Source organism: Rhinolophus ferrumequinum, chromosome 14, assembly GCF_004115265.2.
Source record: "Rhinolophus ferrumequinum isolate MPI-CBG mRhiFer1 chromosome 14, mRhiFer1_v1.p, whole genome shotgun sequence".
NCBI lineage: Eukaryota > Metazoa > Chordata > Mammalia > Chiroptera > Rhinolophidae > Rhinolophus > Rhinolophus ferrumequinum.
In genome coordinates, this window is record NC_046297.1 from 13,451,319 (window position 1) to 13,470,704 (window position 19,386).

At 36.2% G+C, this 19,386-nt stretch overlaps 1 protein-coding gene across 11 annotated transcripts in view; it reads right to left on the bottom strand.

Annotated features, from left to right (window-relative positions):
* The window catches only part of CSPP1 (centrosome and spindle pole associated protein 1), a 107,075-nt gene that overhangs the window by 78,138 nt on the left and 9,551 nt on the right, over window positions 1–19,386 (bottom strand). For all 11 annotated transcript variants that reach the window (XM_033126708.1, XM_033126712.1, XM_033126716.1 and 8 more), the window contains exons 2-4: window positions 18,670–18,778; window positions 16,695–16,794; window positions 719–822 (exon numbers count right to left, since the gene is read on the bottom strand). In XM_033126708.1, the coding sequence (XP_032982599.1) occupies window positions 719–822; window positions 16,695–16,794; window positions 18,670–18,778 (313 nt within the window). The remainder of the gene's footprint in view (window positions 1–718; window positions 823–16,694; window positions 16,795–18,669; window positions 18,779–19,386) is intronic.

The following is a 19,386-nucleotide window of genomic DNA, read 5'->3' on the forward strand; positions in this document are numbered from 1 at the left end:
AAGTCAAGGGAAACAAACCATTGATAAAATATTCTCAGAGTCCTTTCTCTCCATGTGCAAATCAGAATGAGCAGGAGACCATTTATACATTTGGAACAAACATTATAAAGTAGTAAAAAACCAAAGAATACTTGAGGATGACTAGAAACATCATACTTGTTTAAAATAATTTTATAACCTAAAAAGTAAATTTCATTTTAAAACTTAAATCTTTAGCTTAGCTGTTAATAATTTACCAAACTATACTTAAAACAAGAGTTCTATTAAGCAATCAGATTAAATCATAAAGCCAAGACTTTTGTGGTTAAATATGTTAAATGAAGTTTCGTAAACTTAGCTCATAGGAAAGTAATTAACAACTAGAACTCCACGTGTCATTTTAATACATTGTTGGGGGAGTAGAGGAGTAGGGAATCATCAGTGGGCTATCTTAAACCATGGTAACTTGACAGAAAACATAAACCAGAATTTACAATCCCATTTACAATTAGAATCCACCTCCCTACTCCAAAGAGTCTGTTATTCCATGACAACAGTTCTTAGCACCAATTTTTTTCTCTATCCATGCCATATACGTAACTCAACTTTCACTATAATACCCTATTGCTAAATAGCACTGCAAACCTAAAAATTAACACATGTAACTAAAACCTTAGGAAAACAAATTTAGGAGATGAATTCTGAAGCATAAGAACCAATAATTAATAGACCTCTTTACCTGAGTAAGATAGCGTCTGTAATCTTGTCGCAATTCTTCTTTTAGTTTATGTTTCTTCCGTTCATAGTCTTCCCCAAGTGGTAAACTTAACCCATAATCAATTCCTAGGACGAAAACAAGTTCTTAAAGTAATGTAGCTCATTTTCAATCCAATCTCAATTTTAATACAATCTCCTATGACACAGCACAGTAGGAAGGAATACAGCCACGTTGATTCTGAGACCGGGATCGGGAAAATAAAATTTTCATTTAAAATGTTCAATAGGTAATACATTCACATAATGGAAAATGTAGTCCCTCCCATGAACTCCGGCCACTCAGCTCTCCTTCCTGCCCAGAACCACCAACATTACTGTTTCTCATATCTCCTTCAAGAGACTTTTTATGCACCTATAAACAGATACTTTTATATTATTGTGCTGGTGTGGGGTGGGAGTGCGTATATTTACTTCTTCCCCCTTTAGATAATGGGTCTACATTGTTTGGAATCTTGCTTTTTCAAGGACAGCAAAATGAAAGCAAAGAAAAGCTGTTACCTTTCTTCCTTCAGTTAATTCTACCAAAATTTCTGTAAAAATAAATACTGACAACAATTTCAGTGTTTTTCAGTCTGTGAAAATTAATAACATGATTTTTTAACCTACACAAATATCCTTGCTATAATAGGTCTGAGAAAAATTAGGGCCATGCGTGGCTCAGGCTGAAATTTCCCAAGTGAAGATACCAATTCTGATTTCACATAAATGGACATTAATTTTTACTGTGGTAAAATGTACGTAATATAAAATTGACCATTTTAACCATTTTTAAGTGTACAATTCAGTGGCACTAAGTTCATCCAAAATGTTGTGCAACCATCACCACTATCCATTTCCAGAATTTTTTCATCATCCTAAACAGAAACTCTGTAAAAGGATAATTTTTTTAAGGAAAACTTCAATTTTGAGCAGTGTTTCCTTACACAGAGTTCAAAAATCAAATTACATTTTGGGGTGATGACAATAGTGATGGCTGCACGACTTGTAAACACACTCATAACCACTGAATTATACAATTTAAAGAGATGAACTCTCTGGTATATAAAGGCTATCCCAACAAAGCTGTTATAATCAAATTACATACTTTTCAAATATTTTAAATAGTAAAATATTGTGTCAAGAAACAAAGATATCAGATCGGTATTTGATTTCTGAAGTCCCTCTATCTTTTCTTAGTCCTGCTATGTAATACTATGCTATAAAAAAGTTATCATTTCTAAACAAAATAAAAATTTTCCTTAGAGAGTCAACTACAAGCAATATAAATGAAGTAACTAACTAGAGTTTATAAACTGATAAGGATATCACCATTTTTGTGCCTTGTTCTTCATAATGCAACTAAAAGATAGGGACCTATCATGATGTATCATACCACTGCTTTATTACATCACTGAAATATTTCAGGGACAAAAAGTCCAAAGTAGCATAAACATAAATGAATGTCGATTCTTCTGCAATACTAAATTCCATTTTCCATTATAAACATTGTAGAATTCTGTTCATAAATACTGCCAGCCTCCTTCACTGCTGATAAAAGAGGGTGTAACAGGATTCCTTAGGATACCTTTCACCCATGCTCCCAACACTCTTCCAAAAATATCTAAAGCATTTCATATGCTTGGAATTTTAAATCACCCTAGAAAGGCATTCTTTCCTTACAAAGGAATCTAAACTTTATTATTTTTTATTTTGAACAACTGAAAAAAAAATTTTTTTATTTTGAACAACTGAAAAAAAAAATTTAATTAAAGTTTATTGGGGTGACAATTGTTAGTAAAGTTACATAGGTTTCATGTGTACAATTCTGTAATACATTATCTATATATCACATTGTGTGCTCACCACCCAGAGTCAGTTCTTCCATCACCATATATTTGATCCCGTTTACCCTCATCCACCACCCCTCTGTCCCCTTACCTTTTAATGATACAGAATTTAAACCTAAAGAAACAATTTCAATTCTCACATTCAGAACGGAGTATCAATAAGAAACTAAACAATATAATCAATTGAGGTCAGGTCCATGCTTTATTCCATTTTATAAAGCCTGACATATAACCTGCACCCCAGAAATGTTCACTGAATAAATGCATGAATGAATATATGAATGAATGCCTAAGAGAAAGGAAGGAAAGAAAGAAAGGAAGAAGAAGAACACACTATTCTTAGAATTTCATTTTTGCTTCCAGCAGCCTGATTGCACAGAGAGGAAGCATAATAACTGGTAACCACAGTTACCTGTCTCTAGTCAGAGTCACAAAGGATGCTCTATTGTGTCAAGAAGAAGGAAACAATGCTGCAAGGATGATGCCTCCCAAATTGCTCAGCGCTGCTCTCAGGGAACAATTTACGGCCTTCTGAAAAGTCATGGGTTTAAGGTGGTTTTTACTACTGTTTTTCAATTTTGCTTGGTGGACTTTCGTGGAAGAGTAGAAAGAAAAATTTTCATTTCACTTATAAATAACTGTTCATACTAAGTTCAATTTTATTTATCAAGAGTATTTGCTTTTTCTATTAATTCAAATAGTGTTTGTAATAATTGTCTTAAAAGACAAGTAAATATACATAATGCCTTCTTTCTGAATTTAAAATTTAGATTTCAAGTTTTATTAAGGTTTACTCAAAAGAAAATAATAATTCTTGAATTCTTATTTTTCTCAGCCAGTACCAATCTTCTAGCATTAGAGGTAAGTCATAGAAATAAAACTAAGAACTTACGGAACAATTTACTCTGTTCATTTTAACCTGTGCATTAACAATGCATCTCGGGGGCTGGCCCGGTGGCTCAGACGGTTAGAGCTCCGTACTCCTAACTCCGAAGGCTGCCGGTTCGATTCCCACATGGGCCAGTGGGCTCTCAACCACAGGGTTGCCGGTTCCGACTCCTTGAGTCCCGCAAGGGATGGTGGGCAGCGCCCCTTGCAACTAAGATTGAACACGGCTCCTTGAGCTGAGCTGCCTCCCAGATGGCTCAGTTGGTTGGAGCATGGGCTCTCAACCACAAGGTTGCCAGTTCTATTCCTCGACTCCCACAAGGGATGGCAGGCTGTGCCCCCTGCAACTAGCAACAGCAGCTGGACCTGGAGCTGAGCTGCGCCCTCCACAACTAAGACTGAAAGGACAACAACCTGAAGCTGAACGGCACCCTCCACAACTAAGATTGAAAGGACAACAACTTGACTTGGAAAAAAGTCCTGGAAGTACACACTGTTCCCCAATAAAGTCCTGTTCCCCTTCCCCAATAAAAAACAGACAAAAAAAACAATGCATCTCAATGGACTTTAATGAGCTAAGAAACATGGTGAGACTCACTTATTCAGAGCAGTGGTCTTCTGCTAGTTCTAGTGGCAAGTGTCGGTGTCATCTTAGGGCCATTTGAAGTGATGTCACTTCAGCAAGGACACCACCACTGACTCTAAGATAGTTAACATTATGCTTCAGAATGACATCAGAAGCATTTGGTTTCTATAGTGATTCTGGGTTAGATAAAATATTTAAAACTAAAGTACACAATCTTTTTAAAACTAATACACCTTCTAACATAGCACTCATAATACACACTTTATAAAACAAATTACCATGGAACACTTAGTTTCTTCTTTTCATTATTACATTACCATAAGAAATCATTATGTAAAAATAAAGGACACATTATAAGTAACAACAGACCTTTCCATAAGCAGATGACTTACTAAGAGATGTGACTACTTTATTTTTTTAAGCGTAGATGTATTTTGACATGATCACACAATGGAATGTTACACAGCAATAAGAGTATATGACTTACAATTACAATACAACAATATGGATGAATCTCACAAACCTGCTGAACAAGAGAAGCCCAGACACAACATTACATACCCTTTTATTCCATTTAGCAAGGACACACACAGCAGTATGCTGTTCAGATGTGACTACTTTAATTGAGGAGAACATTGTACTCAAACTTCAGCTATAAAGCTATTATTACAAATCACCCACTTCACATGCTCATATCACACAGGACGTGCTCAATTCCTCCAAGTTGTGACAACACACGTGAAGTGCTGCCTCCCCGGGAAGCTCTTTAGAGACTCAGTGCCCAAGGCTGTTACTGGGAGCTGGTCATACAGGCACCCTCTGGCTAGCATGTACACAGGCTCCCCAAAAGGGAAGCACGTGTCCTGTATAAACCACATGGTTTCTGCACAACCAGCCACACTAATCCCTTAGGGAAAAGTTTTATAGCGGTGTAGAAAACCGTTTACTCAGCTAGCTTCCAGATACTAGCCCAGGGCCAGCTTTGCAGCAGGCCTTTCTAAGGACAGGCAGTCCCAGGCCTGTTGTTAACAATGTATAAAGAAGTGTAAGCCCTTGTCCAAAGGCACAGCACCTAGCCCGTAAACAAGCAAGCAAATAATTTCAGTATAACATACTAAGTGCTTGCTACTTGACACCTTCTATAACCTACTGCAAGTACTAATCAGTTTGGTACACAATGAACTTTCCTTTTAGCAAGGGATAAGGTTTTATACCAGGTCTAGGTTGATTTTTTTTTTAACTCATATTTTAGATTCTTTTTTGGAATAAAACAGGCTCTTAATTGTTTATTACAACATTATTCATGAGTTGCAAAGCTTCTCTCTCCATGTTTTCCCGTGTTCCCATTTTAATCTTCTGTATCCCCCACTCAACCTTGGCTGCCATAATCAGGCAGAAAAGGCAGGCACACTACTTTCTTGCATCTGTAGCAGCAACCTTAGCAACTCAGTAAGTGTTCCAGGTCTGGCAATAAATGCATTAGGTTGTTTTTCATCTCAAGAGGTCATGATCATGTCCCTGTAATTTAAATCACGAAAGTAGTATCTTAAAATGCAGAACAAGGTCTACAAGGTATGATCAAAACCTACAGTGAATGTTTAAATAAAAAGCTTTATTACAGTAAAAAACACATTGTCATTAGCCCCCTCAAAACACTTCCACGTTGCTTTGAACACACTCATCCCATCGTTCTTGTCACTTTCTGAGTAGTTCTGGAAGTCCTTTCGTGAGTGTCTTTAGCTGCACTGTGGCTGCCTTGATGTCCTGAATTGATTCAAAATATTTTCCTTTCATGGTCATTTTGACTTTGGGGCAGAGCCAGAAGTCGCACTATGCCAGATCCGGTGAATAAGGTAGATGAGGACACATCGTAATGTTTTTATTTGACAGAAATTGCCGTACCAGAAGTGTTGTGTGACACAGCGAGTTGTCATTGATGAAGGATGAAATAAAGACACTCACAAAAGAGGACTTCTAGAACTCCTTCAGAAAGTGGCAAGAATGATGGGATACGTGTGTTTGAAGCGAAGGGGAGTATTTTGAGAGGGATTAACGGCAATGTATCTTTTACTATAATAAATTATTTAATGTAAACATTCACCATATTTTTCGATCACGCCTCGTATGCTACCATATATAGAAAAAGAGAGGGCTATATCCATGGGTACAAGGTATACTCATGAAAATATTTACAAGAAATTGCTTTAACAAGACTAAAGGATAGGGCTGGGAGGGTATGAGATAATAGAAAAAAAAAAAAAATATGCTGGTCTCTGCCCCTAGTTCCTGGCACAGAGGTACAAAACCCTTGTAATTTCCCAAGTGATAACAGCACTAGGCTGGTCAAAACAGCGAAATAGAAACACACTGTGCTTACCTCCTCCCACAACCACATCAAAATTACAACTAAATTACAGAACAGCCATTACTACCTGAAGACTAGCTAAACAGACTTCTATAACTAAGGATATATTTTTTAAAACGCCACAATGAGACAGGTAAGTGGGGCGGAAACTTGAAATGGGCTGGTCACACACCCATGTGTGGCATTTAGAATCAGGAGTGTTATCTTGGCTGCGGAGGTCCCCGCCTGAGGAGCAAGACGTCCGAGCAAGACGTCCCAGCCGCACACCTGGCTCCCAGTCCAGGGCACCAAAAGGAGTCCCCATAACATCTGGCTGTGAAAAACAATGGGGTTTGAATCAGTTAGACGGAGGGCTGATGGAATCTCAGGCAGCATAGGAGCACCAGAAGGAGAAGAAAGACAGTAAGCGATTGAAAACCTATTTGAAGAAATAATAACAGAAATCTTCCCTAAACTGGTGAAGGAAACAGACATATAAGTCCAGGAAGCTCAGAGATTCCCAAACAAGAAGAATTCAAAGAGGCCCACACCAAGACATATCATAATTAAAATGCCAAAGGTTAAAAAACAAAAAGAGAACCTTAAAAGTAGCAAGAAAAAAGCTTTGAGTTACCTAAAGGGAACTCCCATAAGACTATCAGCTGATTTCTCAACAGAAACTTTGCAGGCCAGGAGGGAATGGTAGGAAATATTAAAAGTGATGAAAAGCAAGTACCCACAACCAAGATTACCCAGCAAGGCTATCATTTAGAATCAAAGGAGAGACATAAAGAGATTTGAAGAAAAGAGAAAGCTAAGGAGTTCATCACCACTAAACCAGTACACAAGAAATGTTAAAGGAACTTCTTTAAGTAGAAAAGACAAGATCAAAAATGTGAAAAAGAAAACAGAGGAAAGAAAAAAAATGCTCACTGGCAAATGCAAACACTTAGTAAAAGCAGTGAATCAACGAACTATAAAGTTAGTACAAAGGTTAAAAAGCAAAGTAGGAAGATCATGTGTAATTACTAAATAAATCAAGGAATGCATGCGCGTGCACACACACACGAAGTTAAAAAAAATGACAAAAATATAGACATAAAAGCGGTGAGTAAAAATTGCACTGCTTTTAGAATGTGTTCTAACTTAAGCAACCATCAACTTAAAATAGATTGCTATAAACATAGTTTGGTATATAGGATGGCATATAGGTTACATGGTAACGACAAAGCAAAAATCTACAAAAGATATACAAGAAATAAAGAGAAAGGAATACAAACATGACACTATAAAAAGTCATCAACACGCAAAAGGTAATAACTACATACCTATCAATAATTACTTTATATGTAAAAGGATTAAATTCTGCAATCAAAGCTATACGGTGGCTGAATTAATAGAAAAGACCAATACATACTCATACACTGCCTACAAGAGACCCACTTCAGATGGAAAGACACACACAGACTGAAAAGTAAAGGGATGGAAAAAGATATTTCACGCAAATGGAAAGGAAAAATGGCTGGGATAGCAATACTAACAGATAAAATCGACTTTAAAATGAGGGTGATAACAAGAGACAAAGAAGGACATTCCATAATGATAAAAGGATCACTTTAACAAGAGGATATAAGTCTTGTAAACATCTATGTAGCCAATATATGTAGGAGCACCTATATATATAAAGCAAATATTGATGGACATAAAGGGAGAAATAGATGGTAATACATCATAGTAGGGGACTTTAACACCTCACTGCTATCAATGAATATATCATTCAGACAGAAGTCCAGACAGAAAGTCAATAAGGAAATAGTGGCCTTAAATGACACATTAACGTGATGCACTTGATATTTTTTGGACATTTCAGTCAAAAGCAGGAGACTACACATTCTTTTCAAATACATATAGAACATTTTCCAGAACAGACCACATGTTAGGACACAAAAAAAGTCTCACTAAATTTAAGAAAACTGAAATATCAAGCATCTTCTCCAATCATAATGGTATGAAACTAGAAATCAATTACTGAAAACTGAAAAACAGACAAACACATGGAAGCTAAACAACATGCTACTAAACAAAGAATGGGTTAACAATGAGATCAAGGAAGAAATCAAAAAATACTTTTGAGACATGGGTTAACAATGAGATCAAGGAAGAAATCAAAAAATACTTTTGAGACAAATGAAAATGAAAACAGTGACCCAAAAAAGATCCATGGGACACAACTAAAGCAGTTCTACGAGAGAAATTTATAGTTACCAGCCTATTTCACAAAACAAGGAAAATCTCAAATAAAAATCTAACCTTATACCTAAAGGAACTAAAAAAAGAAGAATAAACAAAGCCCAAAGTGAATAGAAGTAAGAAAGTAATAAAGATCAAAGAAAAAATAAACAAAATAGAGTCTAAAATAAGAACAGAAAAAATCAATGAAAAGATTTTAAAAAATTGATAAACCTTTAGCCAGACTCATCAAGATAAAAGAGAGAGGGCCCAAATAAAATCAGAAACGAAAGAGAAGTGACAACTGACACCACAGAAATAACAAAGGATTATAAGGAAATACTACAAACTATTAAATGCCAACAAATTGGATGACTTGGAAGAAATGGATAAATTCCTAGAAACATACTATCTTCCAAGAGTGAATCGTGAAAAAACAGAAAATCTGAACAGATTGATAACTACTAATGAAATCGAACAATAATCAAAAAACTCCTAACAAACAGAATCCCTGGACCAGATGGCTTCACAGGTGAGTTTTACCAGACATTCAAGGAAGAAATAATACCTACCCTTCTTAAACTATTCCAAAAAATTGAAGAGGAAGGAAGGCTCCCAAACTCATTTTACAAGGCCAGCATTCCCCCAGTCCTAGAACCAGACAAAGACACTACAAAAAAAGAAAATTATAGGCCAATGTCCTTGATAAACACAGATGTAAAAATCTTGAACAAAATATTGGCAAACTAAATTCAGTACTACTTTAAAAAGATCATACACCATGATCAAGTGGGATTTTTTTCCTGGGATGCAAGATTGATTCAATTATCTGCAAATCAAGTAACATAACACAAGCACCACGTAAACAACTGAAGCATAAAAATCATATAATATCAACAGATGCAGAAAAAGCATTTGATAAAATCCAACATCCATTTATTATTTAAAAAAAAAAAACCCTCTTAGGAAACTGGGGATAGAGGGAACATACTTCAACATAATAAAGGTTACATATGACAAGCCCACAGGTAGCATCATACTCAATGGTGAAAAGTTGAAAGCCTTTTCTCTAAGATCAGGAACAAGACAAAGATGTCTGCTTTTACCACTTTTATTTAATGTAGTATTAGAAGTCCTGGCCAGAGTAATTAAACAAGAAATAAAGGCATCTGAATTGGAAAGGCAGAAGTAAAACTGTCACTATTTGCAGATGATGTGATCTATATGGAGAGAACCGTAAAGATTCCACAAAAAAAACTATTAGAACTAATAAATGAATTCAGTAAAGTCACAGTATACAAAATTAATATTCAGAAATCAGTTGTATTTTTATACACAAATAATGAACTATCAGAAAAAGAAATTAAGAAAATCCCATTTACAATTGCATCAAAAAGAATAAAGTATCTATGAATAAATTTAACAAAAGAGATAAAAGACCTCTACTTGGAAAACTGTAAGACACTGAAGAAAGAAGTTGAAGAAGATATGAATAAATGGAAGCACATACCATGCTCATGGATAGGAAGAATTAGCATCGTTAAAATGTCCATACTACCCAAAGCAATCTACAGATTTGATGCCATCCCTATCAAAATATCAATGACATTTTTCCCAGATCTACAACAAATAATGCTAATATTTATAATGGAACCACAAAAGATCCCAAGCAGCCAAGGCAATCTTGAGAAAGCACAAAGTTGGAAGTATCACGTTGCTTGATATCAAACTATACTACAAGGCTATACTAATCGAAACAGCATGGTCTGGCATAAAAAAGACACACAACACACCGATCAATGAAACAGAATAGAGAGGCCAGAAATAAACTTATGCCTTTATGGTCAATTAATCTATGACAAAGGAGGCAAGTATATACAATAGGGTAATGACAGTCTTTTCAATAAATGGTGTTGGGAAAACTAGACAGATGGGACTACATCAAACTAAAAAGTTTTCGCACATTGAAATCATCAACAAAATGAAAAGACAACCTACTGAATGGGAAAGGTATTTGTCAATGATATATCTTATAAGGGGTTAATATCGACAATATATAAGGAACTCATACAACTTAACACCGAAAAAAACCAAACAATCCAATTTAAAAATGGGCATAGGACCTGAATAGACATTTGTCCAAAGAGGACATAGAGATGGCCAACAGATATATGAAAAGATGCTCAACATCACTAATCATCAGGAAAATGCAAACCAAACATCAACGAGATAGCACCTCTCACCTGAAGAATGGCTATCATCAATCAATGATATAGAGAAAGGGCACCCTCACGCACTGCTGCTGGGATTGTAAATCGGTGCAGCTATTGTGGAAAACACTATGGAGGTTTCTCAAAAAATAGAACTACGCTGTGACCCAGCAACTCCACTTCTGGGGATTTATCCAAAGAAATCCAAAACATTAATTTGAAGAGATATATGTACCCCTATGTTCACTGCAGCATTATTTACAGTAGCCAAGATATGTAAGCAACCTATGTGTCCATCAACAGATGACTGGATAAAGAGCTGGTACATATACACAACAGAATATTACTCAGCAAAAAAAAATGAAACCTTGCCATTTGCAACCACATGGATGGACCTAGAGGGTATTATGCTAAGTGAAATAAGTCAGAGAAAAACAAATACCATATAATTTCACTTATATGTGTAATCTAAACAACAAAATAAATAAACACAACAGAAACAAACCGATCAGAGAACAAACTGATGGTTGCCAGTTGGGAGGGGGGTTACCGGGATGGGTGGAAAAGGCGAAGGGATTAAGAAGTACAAATTGGCAGTTACAAAATAGTCACAGGTATGTAAAGTATGGCATAGGGAATAAAGGCAATTATATTGTAATAACTATGTATAGTGTCAGATGGGTACTAGACTTATCAGGGTGATCACTTCGTAAGTTATATAAATGTCTAAATATTAGGTTTCACACCAAAACTAACACAATATTGTATGCCAATTGTAATTTTAAAAGTTTTTTTAATTAAAAAGATAACTAGGAATGTCTTTTGTTCCAATGAGGTGACTCTGGGTGGGCTCCTGGATGAAGGGCGGTCACTAGAAAGAAGCCATGCTTAGAAGCTTGGAATTGTCAGCCCCACCTCCCATTCTCTTGAGAAGGGAGAAGGGCTGAAAATGGATAATGACCCACCATTATCCTACGTGATGAAGCCTCCACAAAATGCCCAAAGTGCAGGGTTCAGAGAGGTTCCAGATTGGTGAGCACATGGAGGTGCTGGGAGAGTGGTGTGCCAGGAGAGGGCCTGGAAAGCTCCACCCCGTCCCGCACACTCGCCCTATGCAGCTCTTCCATATGGATGTACATTTATATCCTTTATCACATCCATTTACAATAAACCAGTAAATGTAAATGAACCGTTTTCCTGAGATACGTGAGCTGCCCTAGCAAATTAATTGAACCCATGGAGAGGGTTATTGGGACGGACCTCCAATCTTTAGCCGGTTGGTCAGAAGCACAGGTAATAACCTAAGCTTGCGACTGGTGTCTTAAGAAAGAGTCGGTAGTCTTGCAGGACTGAACCCGTAACCTGTGGGACCTGATGCTGTCTCGGGTAGACAGTGCCAGCATTTATTTGAATTGTAGGACACCCAGATGGTGTCCGAGAATTGCTTCTTGTTGTGAGGGGAAACCTCCACATATGTGGTGACCAGAGTGTCAGAAGTGTTTTACATAAAAGCGAAGGAGACACACAGGGAAGAAAGATGTACTAGGGAAGAAGGTTTCTCCCTGCATAAGAAAGAAAAAAACTGCTGAGTTTTTCCTTTTCAAAGGATCACAAAATTTCATGCTATATATACTTCTGTACTCTTTATAACTGTTTCACTGTGTGCATGTTTTTTCTTCATTTCTTAAATGAAAAACACAAAACAAAAAATACCTTCAAATAGGACAATAATCTCTTCCTCGTCATTGAGTCAGAAACATTTCAAAAGCAGTTGAATCGAAATATATGTGTATATGAAAAATGTTGAAAGTACTGGCTGCATTATTTCATCTATTAAAAATGTCTTCAAGGTTATAAAGTATCAAAATCAAATGGATAATGCTCAACTTCTCCAAGGGAAAATGCTCAACTTATCTAAGAGAAAGGATGAGGAGATGATCTCAGATATAATAAACCTAAATTTAAAAAAATTAATGGGAGCATTTCTCAACAGTAATGGTTATTAAACACGAAAATGAGTTAGTAAAAAAAGTCAAAGACTTGTTTAACAACAACAAAAAATCACAAATATGCCTATTATGGCTTAAGAAGATAGACTGTGTCATTCGCTTTTAGAGATCATTTTCAGCTGACTTATAATTTTATTCAACCTGAATAAACTCCTTACCAAGGACATCATTTCATGATTTTACATGGACTAAACCACGTATATGCTGGGTACAATAAAGAATTTGGCTAGCCTTTGTCTCTGGTCCCTGGGAAGAAACTTTAAATCCTTGGACTTTTCCAAGTGTGATGGGAGCGTCTTTGTTATTCATGGCAGGTCCCTACGACCATACCTGATAGTTTACACTAATAAGGTGACTCATGGTGAACCCCTAGATGATTTACGCTAAAGAGATGACACAGATGAGGACTGGTCACACAAGAAGGACCAACCACGTGACTAGACGGTGGACCTTTGAGCCATCTGACATCAGTCTGACTTCAGGGGGAAGGCAGAAGGTCTGGAGATTGAGCCCTGCAGGCAATGATTCAATCAGTCGTGCTTACAGAAGGAAACCCTAGTAAAAACTCTGGATACCGAAGCTCAGATGAGCATCCCATTTGGCAATAGTCTGTATATTGTCACATATTGATATGCCAGAGGGTGACGTACCACTGAGGCTGACAGAGCTTCATGTTTGGACCCTCCCAGACTGTGCCATATGTTCTCTCCCTGTGGTTGGTTCTGATTTGTCTCCTTTTGCTATAATAAAATTGTAATAATAAGTATAGCATTTTCCAGAGTTCTGAGTCATTTTGTGACTTATCAAACTTGAGGAACCAGTGGAAACCCCCATATTTGTAGTGAGTTAGTTGTAGTGAGCTAGTTGGTAGTGAGCTAGTTCGCCTATGGATTCCTGACCTTGCAGCTGGTGTCTGAGGTCAGAAAAGTCTGGTGGAGGACTGTGCCCTCAATCTGTGAAGTTTGGACCAACTCTGGGCTATTGATGTCAGAAGTCATTGTAATGCTCCTCAAATCCTTCTGTAAGAGGTATAAATGGTGGAAAATGAGCCACATGAATAAGCATTATCCATACCGTCAGTATCAAACAAATGAATTTACAAAATCATAAAAATGTAGTGTTACATGATAGTTGTACTATGAGGTATCAAGAATAGGTTGCTTTCATTGGCTAAAATGAATATTGCTGATTTATATATTATTGATAGCTACAAGGTTTAATTATTCATTAAAGTATGGTGTCACAACTTTAATTCAACATATAATTTCCAAACTTGACCTTTATTATCAGTTTGTTTTATAATTGCTAGGTGAGATCACCTAAGTAAACTCTCTATTGCCAAGTCATTTTACATTTTTCTTAATATCAAAAATTATACAATTGGCCTTATTTTAGGGCCACAATTATTCAGGCAAGAAGTCACTGAATATTGATTAGAGGTATAAAATTAGTCAAATTATATATTATTCTTTAATAAGATCCAGTGTGCATCAAAAATAATTATTGCTTCAATTGGCAATAAAAGAAACATTCCATGAAAATTAAATTCTATACACCCAAGAGAATTGTTTATTTTTTGCAATGAGGACCTTCATTCATTCATTTGAAATATGTTTTTTAAGCACCGACGTGCCAGGCACTGTGGTAGGTAGGCAATGAATACACAACGTCAGGCAAGCTGGCATGCCATTGCAGTCCAACAGAGAGCTCAAGTTCAAAACTATTCTTCAAGGGGAATATCGCCACCATAGGAGCACAAGGCAGGAATGGCCAATACAATCTCATAAAAGTGATAAAAGGGTAAAGATATCACACAGAAAACCAGAAGCCCTTCAAGGATTTGAAGCAGAGACTAATGTGATCAGTTTTGTTTTGTGGAAGGATATTAACGGCAATGCTGAGACTTACTAGAGAAAGTAGACCGTAGAACAAAAGAGCACTAGAAAACAAATCTACATGAGAGACAATGGAGGCCTACATAAAATAACGTCTGTGCACTTGGGGAAAAGTAAATTAATTTGAGGTTTAGGCATTAGAATCCGCTGGACTTGTGTAATTACGTGCAATGGGCTATAAAGGGAAGCGAGGAGTCAAGGATGACAGCCAGCTCACTGGAGCACCAAAAGTTTAGGTGAAAGGAATAAAGTCAATTTTGCAGATATTGATTCTGAGGTCATGACATTCAAGTATAGATGTCCAGTAGGAAATGAGATAATTGGGTCTGGAGATCATAAAAGAAATCCGGAATGGAAGTCATGAATACACTGATCGTTAATAGAGCCCGGTAAGTGGATGAGGTCACTCAGGAACATATGAAATGAAAAAGAGGTCCCAAGACAGGGGTACCAATTAAGGAACATGCAGAGGTCACTGTCTGTACGTTCGACTTTAAATTCTCCATCATTTGTGAATGCAACAATCAAAGAATAACTCTTAATGTAATTCTCAAAAATCAAAAATCTACTTTTAAAAAGATGTAAAAGAGGTTGGGAAATTTATATTGTCCACCAATTATGTGTCAGTCATCTTTTCATATGTATTCAGTTATTGCCACAATAACCTTTTAAGGTAGATGCCATTCTTAAGATGAAGAAACAAAGAGCTTAAATAACTTGTGTCAGGTCGCAAAGGCCCAAGAACCACAGTCCAAAGCAACTTGTAATCGCAGAATTTCAAAGTAATTCTGACTGACTTTAGTGCTCGAGAGAACCTACCACTAAACTTTTAAAATACTATGTCTTGAAATAATCAAATGTTTGATTCATCAAAATTTAGGATTAAAAGATAATCCAACTTCTTTATGGTTCAGATAAAGAAATTGAGGGCCTTAGAGATTAAGAAACTTAACCAAAATATGTATAATTCTTAAGCTCACCAAAGCTATATATCAGCCAACAACTTGTAAGAGAAACAGAATTGAAAGTGTTATCTATATATCCGATACTAAAAGTACGATGTTCACTTTCAGCTGTTTTTCTAGTAGAGAAAAAGAGCCCACTAACTGTTCAGTCTCTTAGCCAATATCTCCTTGTACCCAGTGACATACGAATGCAACACAGCTAACAATTTAGGAGTGAAAAACAGTCCACATGAGAACGAATGCTCTAACTAAATGAACTTATCACATCTGACTTCCTTTATGTGAAAAAGTTTCAACCATCAATAATTCACAGGATACACTTTTTAAAAATTCATACATTTTCTTTTAAAAGAATGTATACCTACCGTGCTCGCTTTGGCAGCACATATACTAAGAATGTATACCTACCAATAAGCCAAAGTGTGGTAAAAAGTTTCCAAATATTTTCCTATCAAACCATAGTCAAAGTATCAGTATAGCTGCAGTATTAACTTCTTTACAAGTCCAATATAGTTATCAAGAATTAAAATGGTCTTTCACCAAATAACATTGTGTTCATTAAGCATGTCTTTGATTTTTAAATAAAACCAAGTCCACCATTTTTATTCCACAATTACCACACTTTCTTTCTCCCTCTCTCTCCCCTTCTCTCACACACACACATACACACACACACACACACACACTCTCTCTCTCTCTCTCTCTCTCTCTCTCTCTCTCTCTCCATTCAAATTTTTCAATTTTTAGTTATGTTATACTTACTGTTATAATTTCCTTAAATCATAACCAAGGCAATAACATTTAAAATCAGTACAAGGTTCTCAGCATACATTTCACATGTAAGTCCATACCGTTATATGTAAGATTCCAGAAAGGAAAGTTACCAGGATTCCAAAAATACCGTTTTTTCTCCTGACAAGACAACACTTTTTCACAACAGCCTGCTAAAAATATCTTAAAATCAATTCAGCACATTAATGACGTACCTAAGGAGCCCTTCGCCTGTTGACTGTTGGGTGGTATGTTTTCCTTCGCCATGGAGATTAATATTTTACTGTTTTCAGAAAGCTTCTCTGATGGCTTTCCCTGAAAGAGACATAATATTTACAAAAGCAGAGGAGGGAAAAACGTCTATAAAATATACACTTCATCTCAGTACTTTTATTAAACAACTTGACAAAATTACACAGAATGTCATAGAAGAAATTTACATGTAAGGTTTGAGGAATTAACCAAAGGTATTTAATACTACAATAATTGTTCTAATATTTAGCTCATTCACTCATCAACAAATATTCACTGAGCTCCTACCAGGCACTGTCCCCGGCATTGGAAATACATGAGTGAAAAAAACATACAAGAATCTCTGCCATCATGGAGCTTATAAACTACTGTGGAAACAATAAACATAATATGTAATTTATGTAATATGTAGAGAGTGATAGAGAAGGGCTATGGAAAATATAGAGCAGGATAAGAGGCCCAAAAACAATGGGGGAGAGACCACAGGCTTCACTGAGCGGGTGATACTTGAACTTAGAGACTTTAAGATTACTGTTTATGTACTATTTAATATTAGAAATTAGAACACAGCTGTATTTAAAGCAATGTAATAACTCTTTGCAAACACTGTAAGCTAGTTCTAAGTACTGGAGAGTGGTGAAGAGCATGGACTTTGGAGCTGGACGCATGAAGGTTCCAACCCTGACCCACCAGTGTGTGTATCTGGACAAATTACTTCACCGCTGTAAGCCTCACTTTCTTTCTTGATCTGTGAAACAAAAAATACCATCTACTTGCCAGAAATATTATGATTAAATGAGATAATACATGTAAAGTCCTTGGCACAACTCCTTGTACATGGCAGGTATCATGGAAGGAAGACAACCGAGTATGGTGGTTAAGAGAACAAGCATTGGATTTAGGTTGCCAGGGATCAAAGCCCAGTTCTACTAACTCTATCACTTTAGTCGCATTTAGGTAATGCAACTTCCCCATGCCACAGTTCACTCATTTGGAAAACGACAATAATAACAGCACTTGTCTCACAGATTCATTTGCAATGTCACTGGAACCGTAAGACTATGCCTCATCCATATTTAGCACACAATAAATGTTAGCTATGGAAGTCCCTTTATATTGGGGTGCCCATGTTATTTATCATCTTAACCAGGATACCTTTGTCCTGGACAAATGCTAAACCAGATGAGACTGGGACAACAGGTAAACCAGGACTGTCTTGGGCAAACCAATATATATGGTTACTGTCATTATAGTGGACCACATGGCACAGATTAATCCACATCCTGTATCTCATTACATAAACTGAGCCATGAGAGTAGGGGTGACTTCTGTCTAGATTAGTGCTGTATTCTCAGAGCCGAGCACAGTACTTAGCAGTCTCAATAAATATTTGCCAAGTAGACAAATCACTCTTTCACCAAAAACAGAAAAGTTTAAGAAAGCTTTTCCAGACACTGCTTTCAGAAACATTTTAATAAATTTATATTCTGAAAAACAAGTGTACAAAATAAAAGAAACTATTCTAATAAATTCACTTTTGTAGGTTTCAAACAAAAATTTAAATAATGATTCATTAAAAAATTGAACTTTTCCACACAGAATATAAGAACTTGCTTTTATATCTATTCTGTTTCTATTCTGAAAGTCCCTTGTACTAAGGCTCGTCTCCTAATCATTTTATGAACCACATAAAGTACTAATTAAAACTCTAATAAAAGAGGAGAAAGTGTGAGATAAAACTCCACAGAAGAAAAACTGCCTGCAGAATCACTGAAATCTTGTCCAGAGCCAGGCCCTCAGAGGCAGAACGCCAGCACAGGCAAACTAAAGCAGGAAACTGAGGCTTCTCACCTGAAGAGGATGTTTTGCATTTACATGGGACTAATCTTCAGAAACAATTTTAACAAACTTTTGTTGGAAGAAAACGATTAACTTTACCTTCATTTCCATGTATGGTGGATCCCTTTCCAATTCTGCCTTGTCTTTGGCCAATTTGGCTTTTTGCTCTTCAATAAATTCATCCAAATTATGAGCCATTTTGCAGATACTAGGGAAAAAAACCAAAAAACCCAACTCAATAAGCACAGCTATAGCTATATAAGACTAGTTTAGACTAACTATTAATATGCAGTCCTAGTCGCCATTTAGTATTCAATCTCATTTATCAAATTGAGAACTTCAAACAAGATTGAGTGAAATATGTCTGCCTGCTTTCTCTCCCAACTCCCTCCAAAAAACCTATAACATACTTTAAAATATCTAAAAAGAAATAAATAGGAAACAGCCACCAACATCCATCCAACCCCCACACACCGCCCCCCCAAAAAAAACAACTTTGAACCTTAAGCCAAAGCACCTCTTTAAAAGTTTTTTAAAACTATTTGAAGGTAATTTTGAACTTACAAAAAAGTTACGATAAGAATAATACAAAGAACAGCTGTATACTTTTTACCTATTCCCCACTGTTAAGATTTTGCATCACTTACCCTTTCTTACGGTATTCACACAAGTTCTCTCTTTATACACACAACTGTCTCTAAAATTATTCAGAAGGGTAAATTACATATATCATGGCCCTTTACCCCTAAATGTTTCAGTGTGAATTAAGAACTAGATTATTATTCTCTTATATAACTTCAATACAATTATCAACTT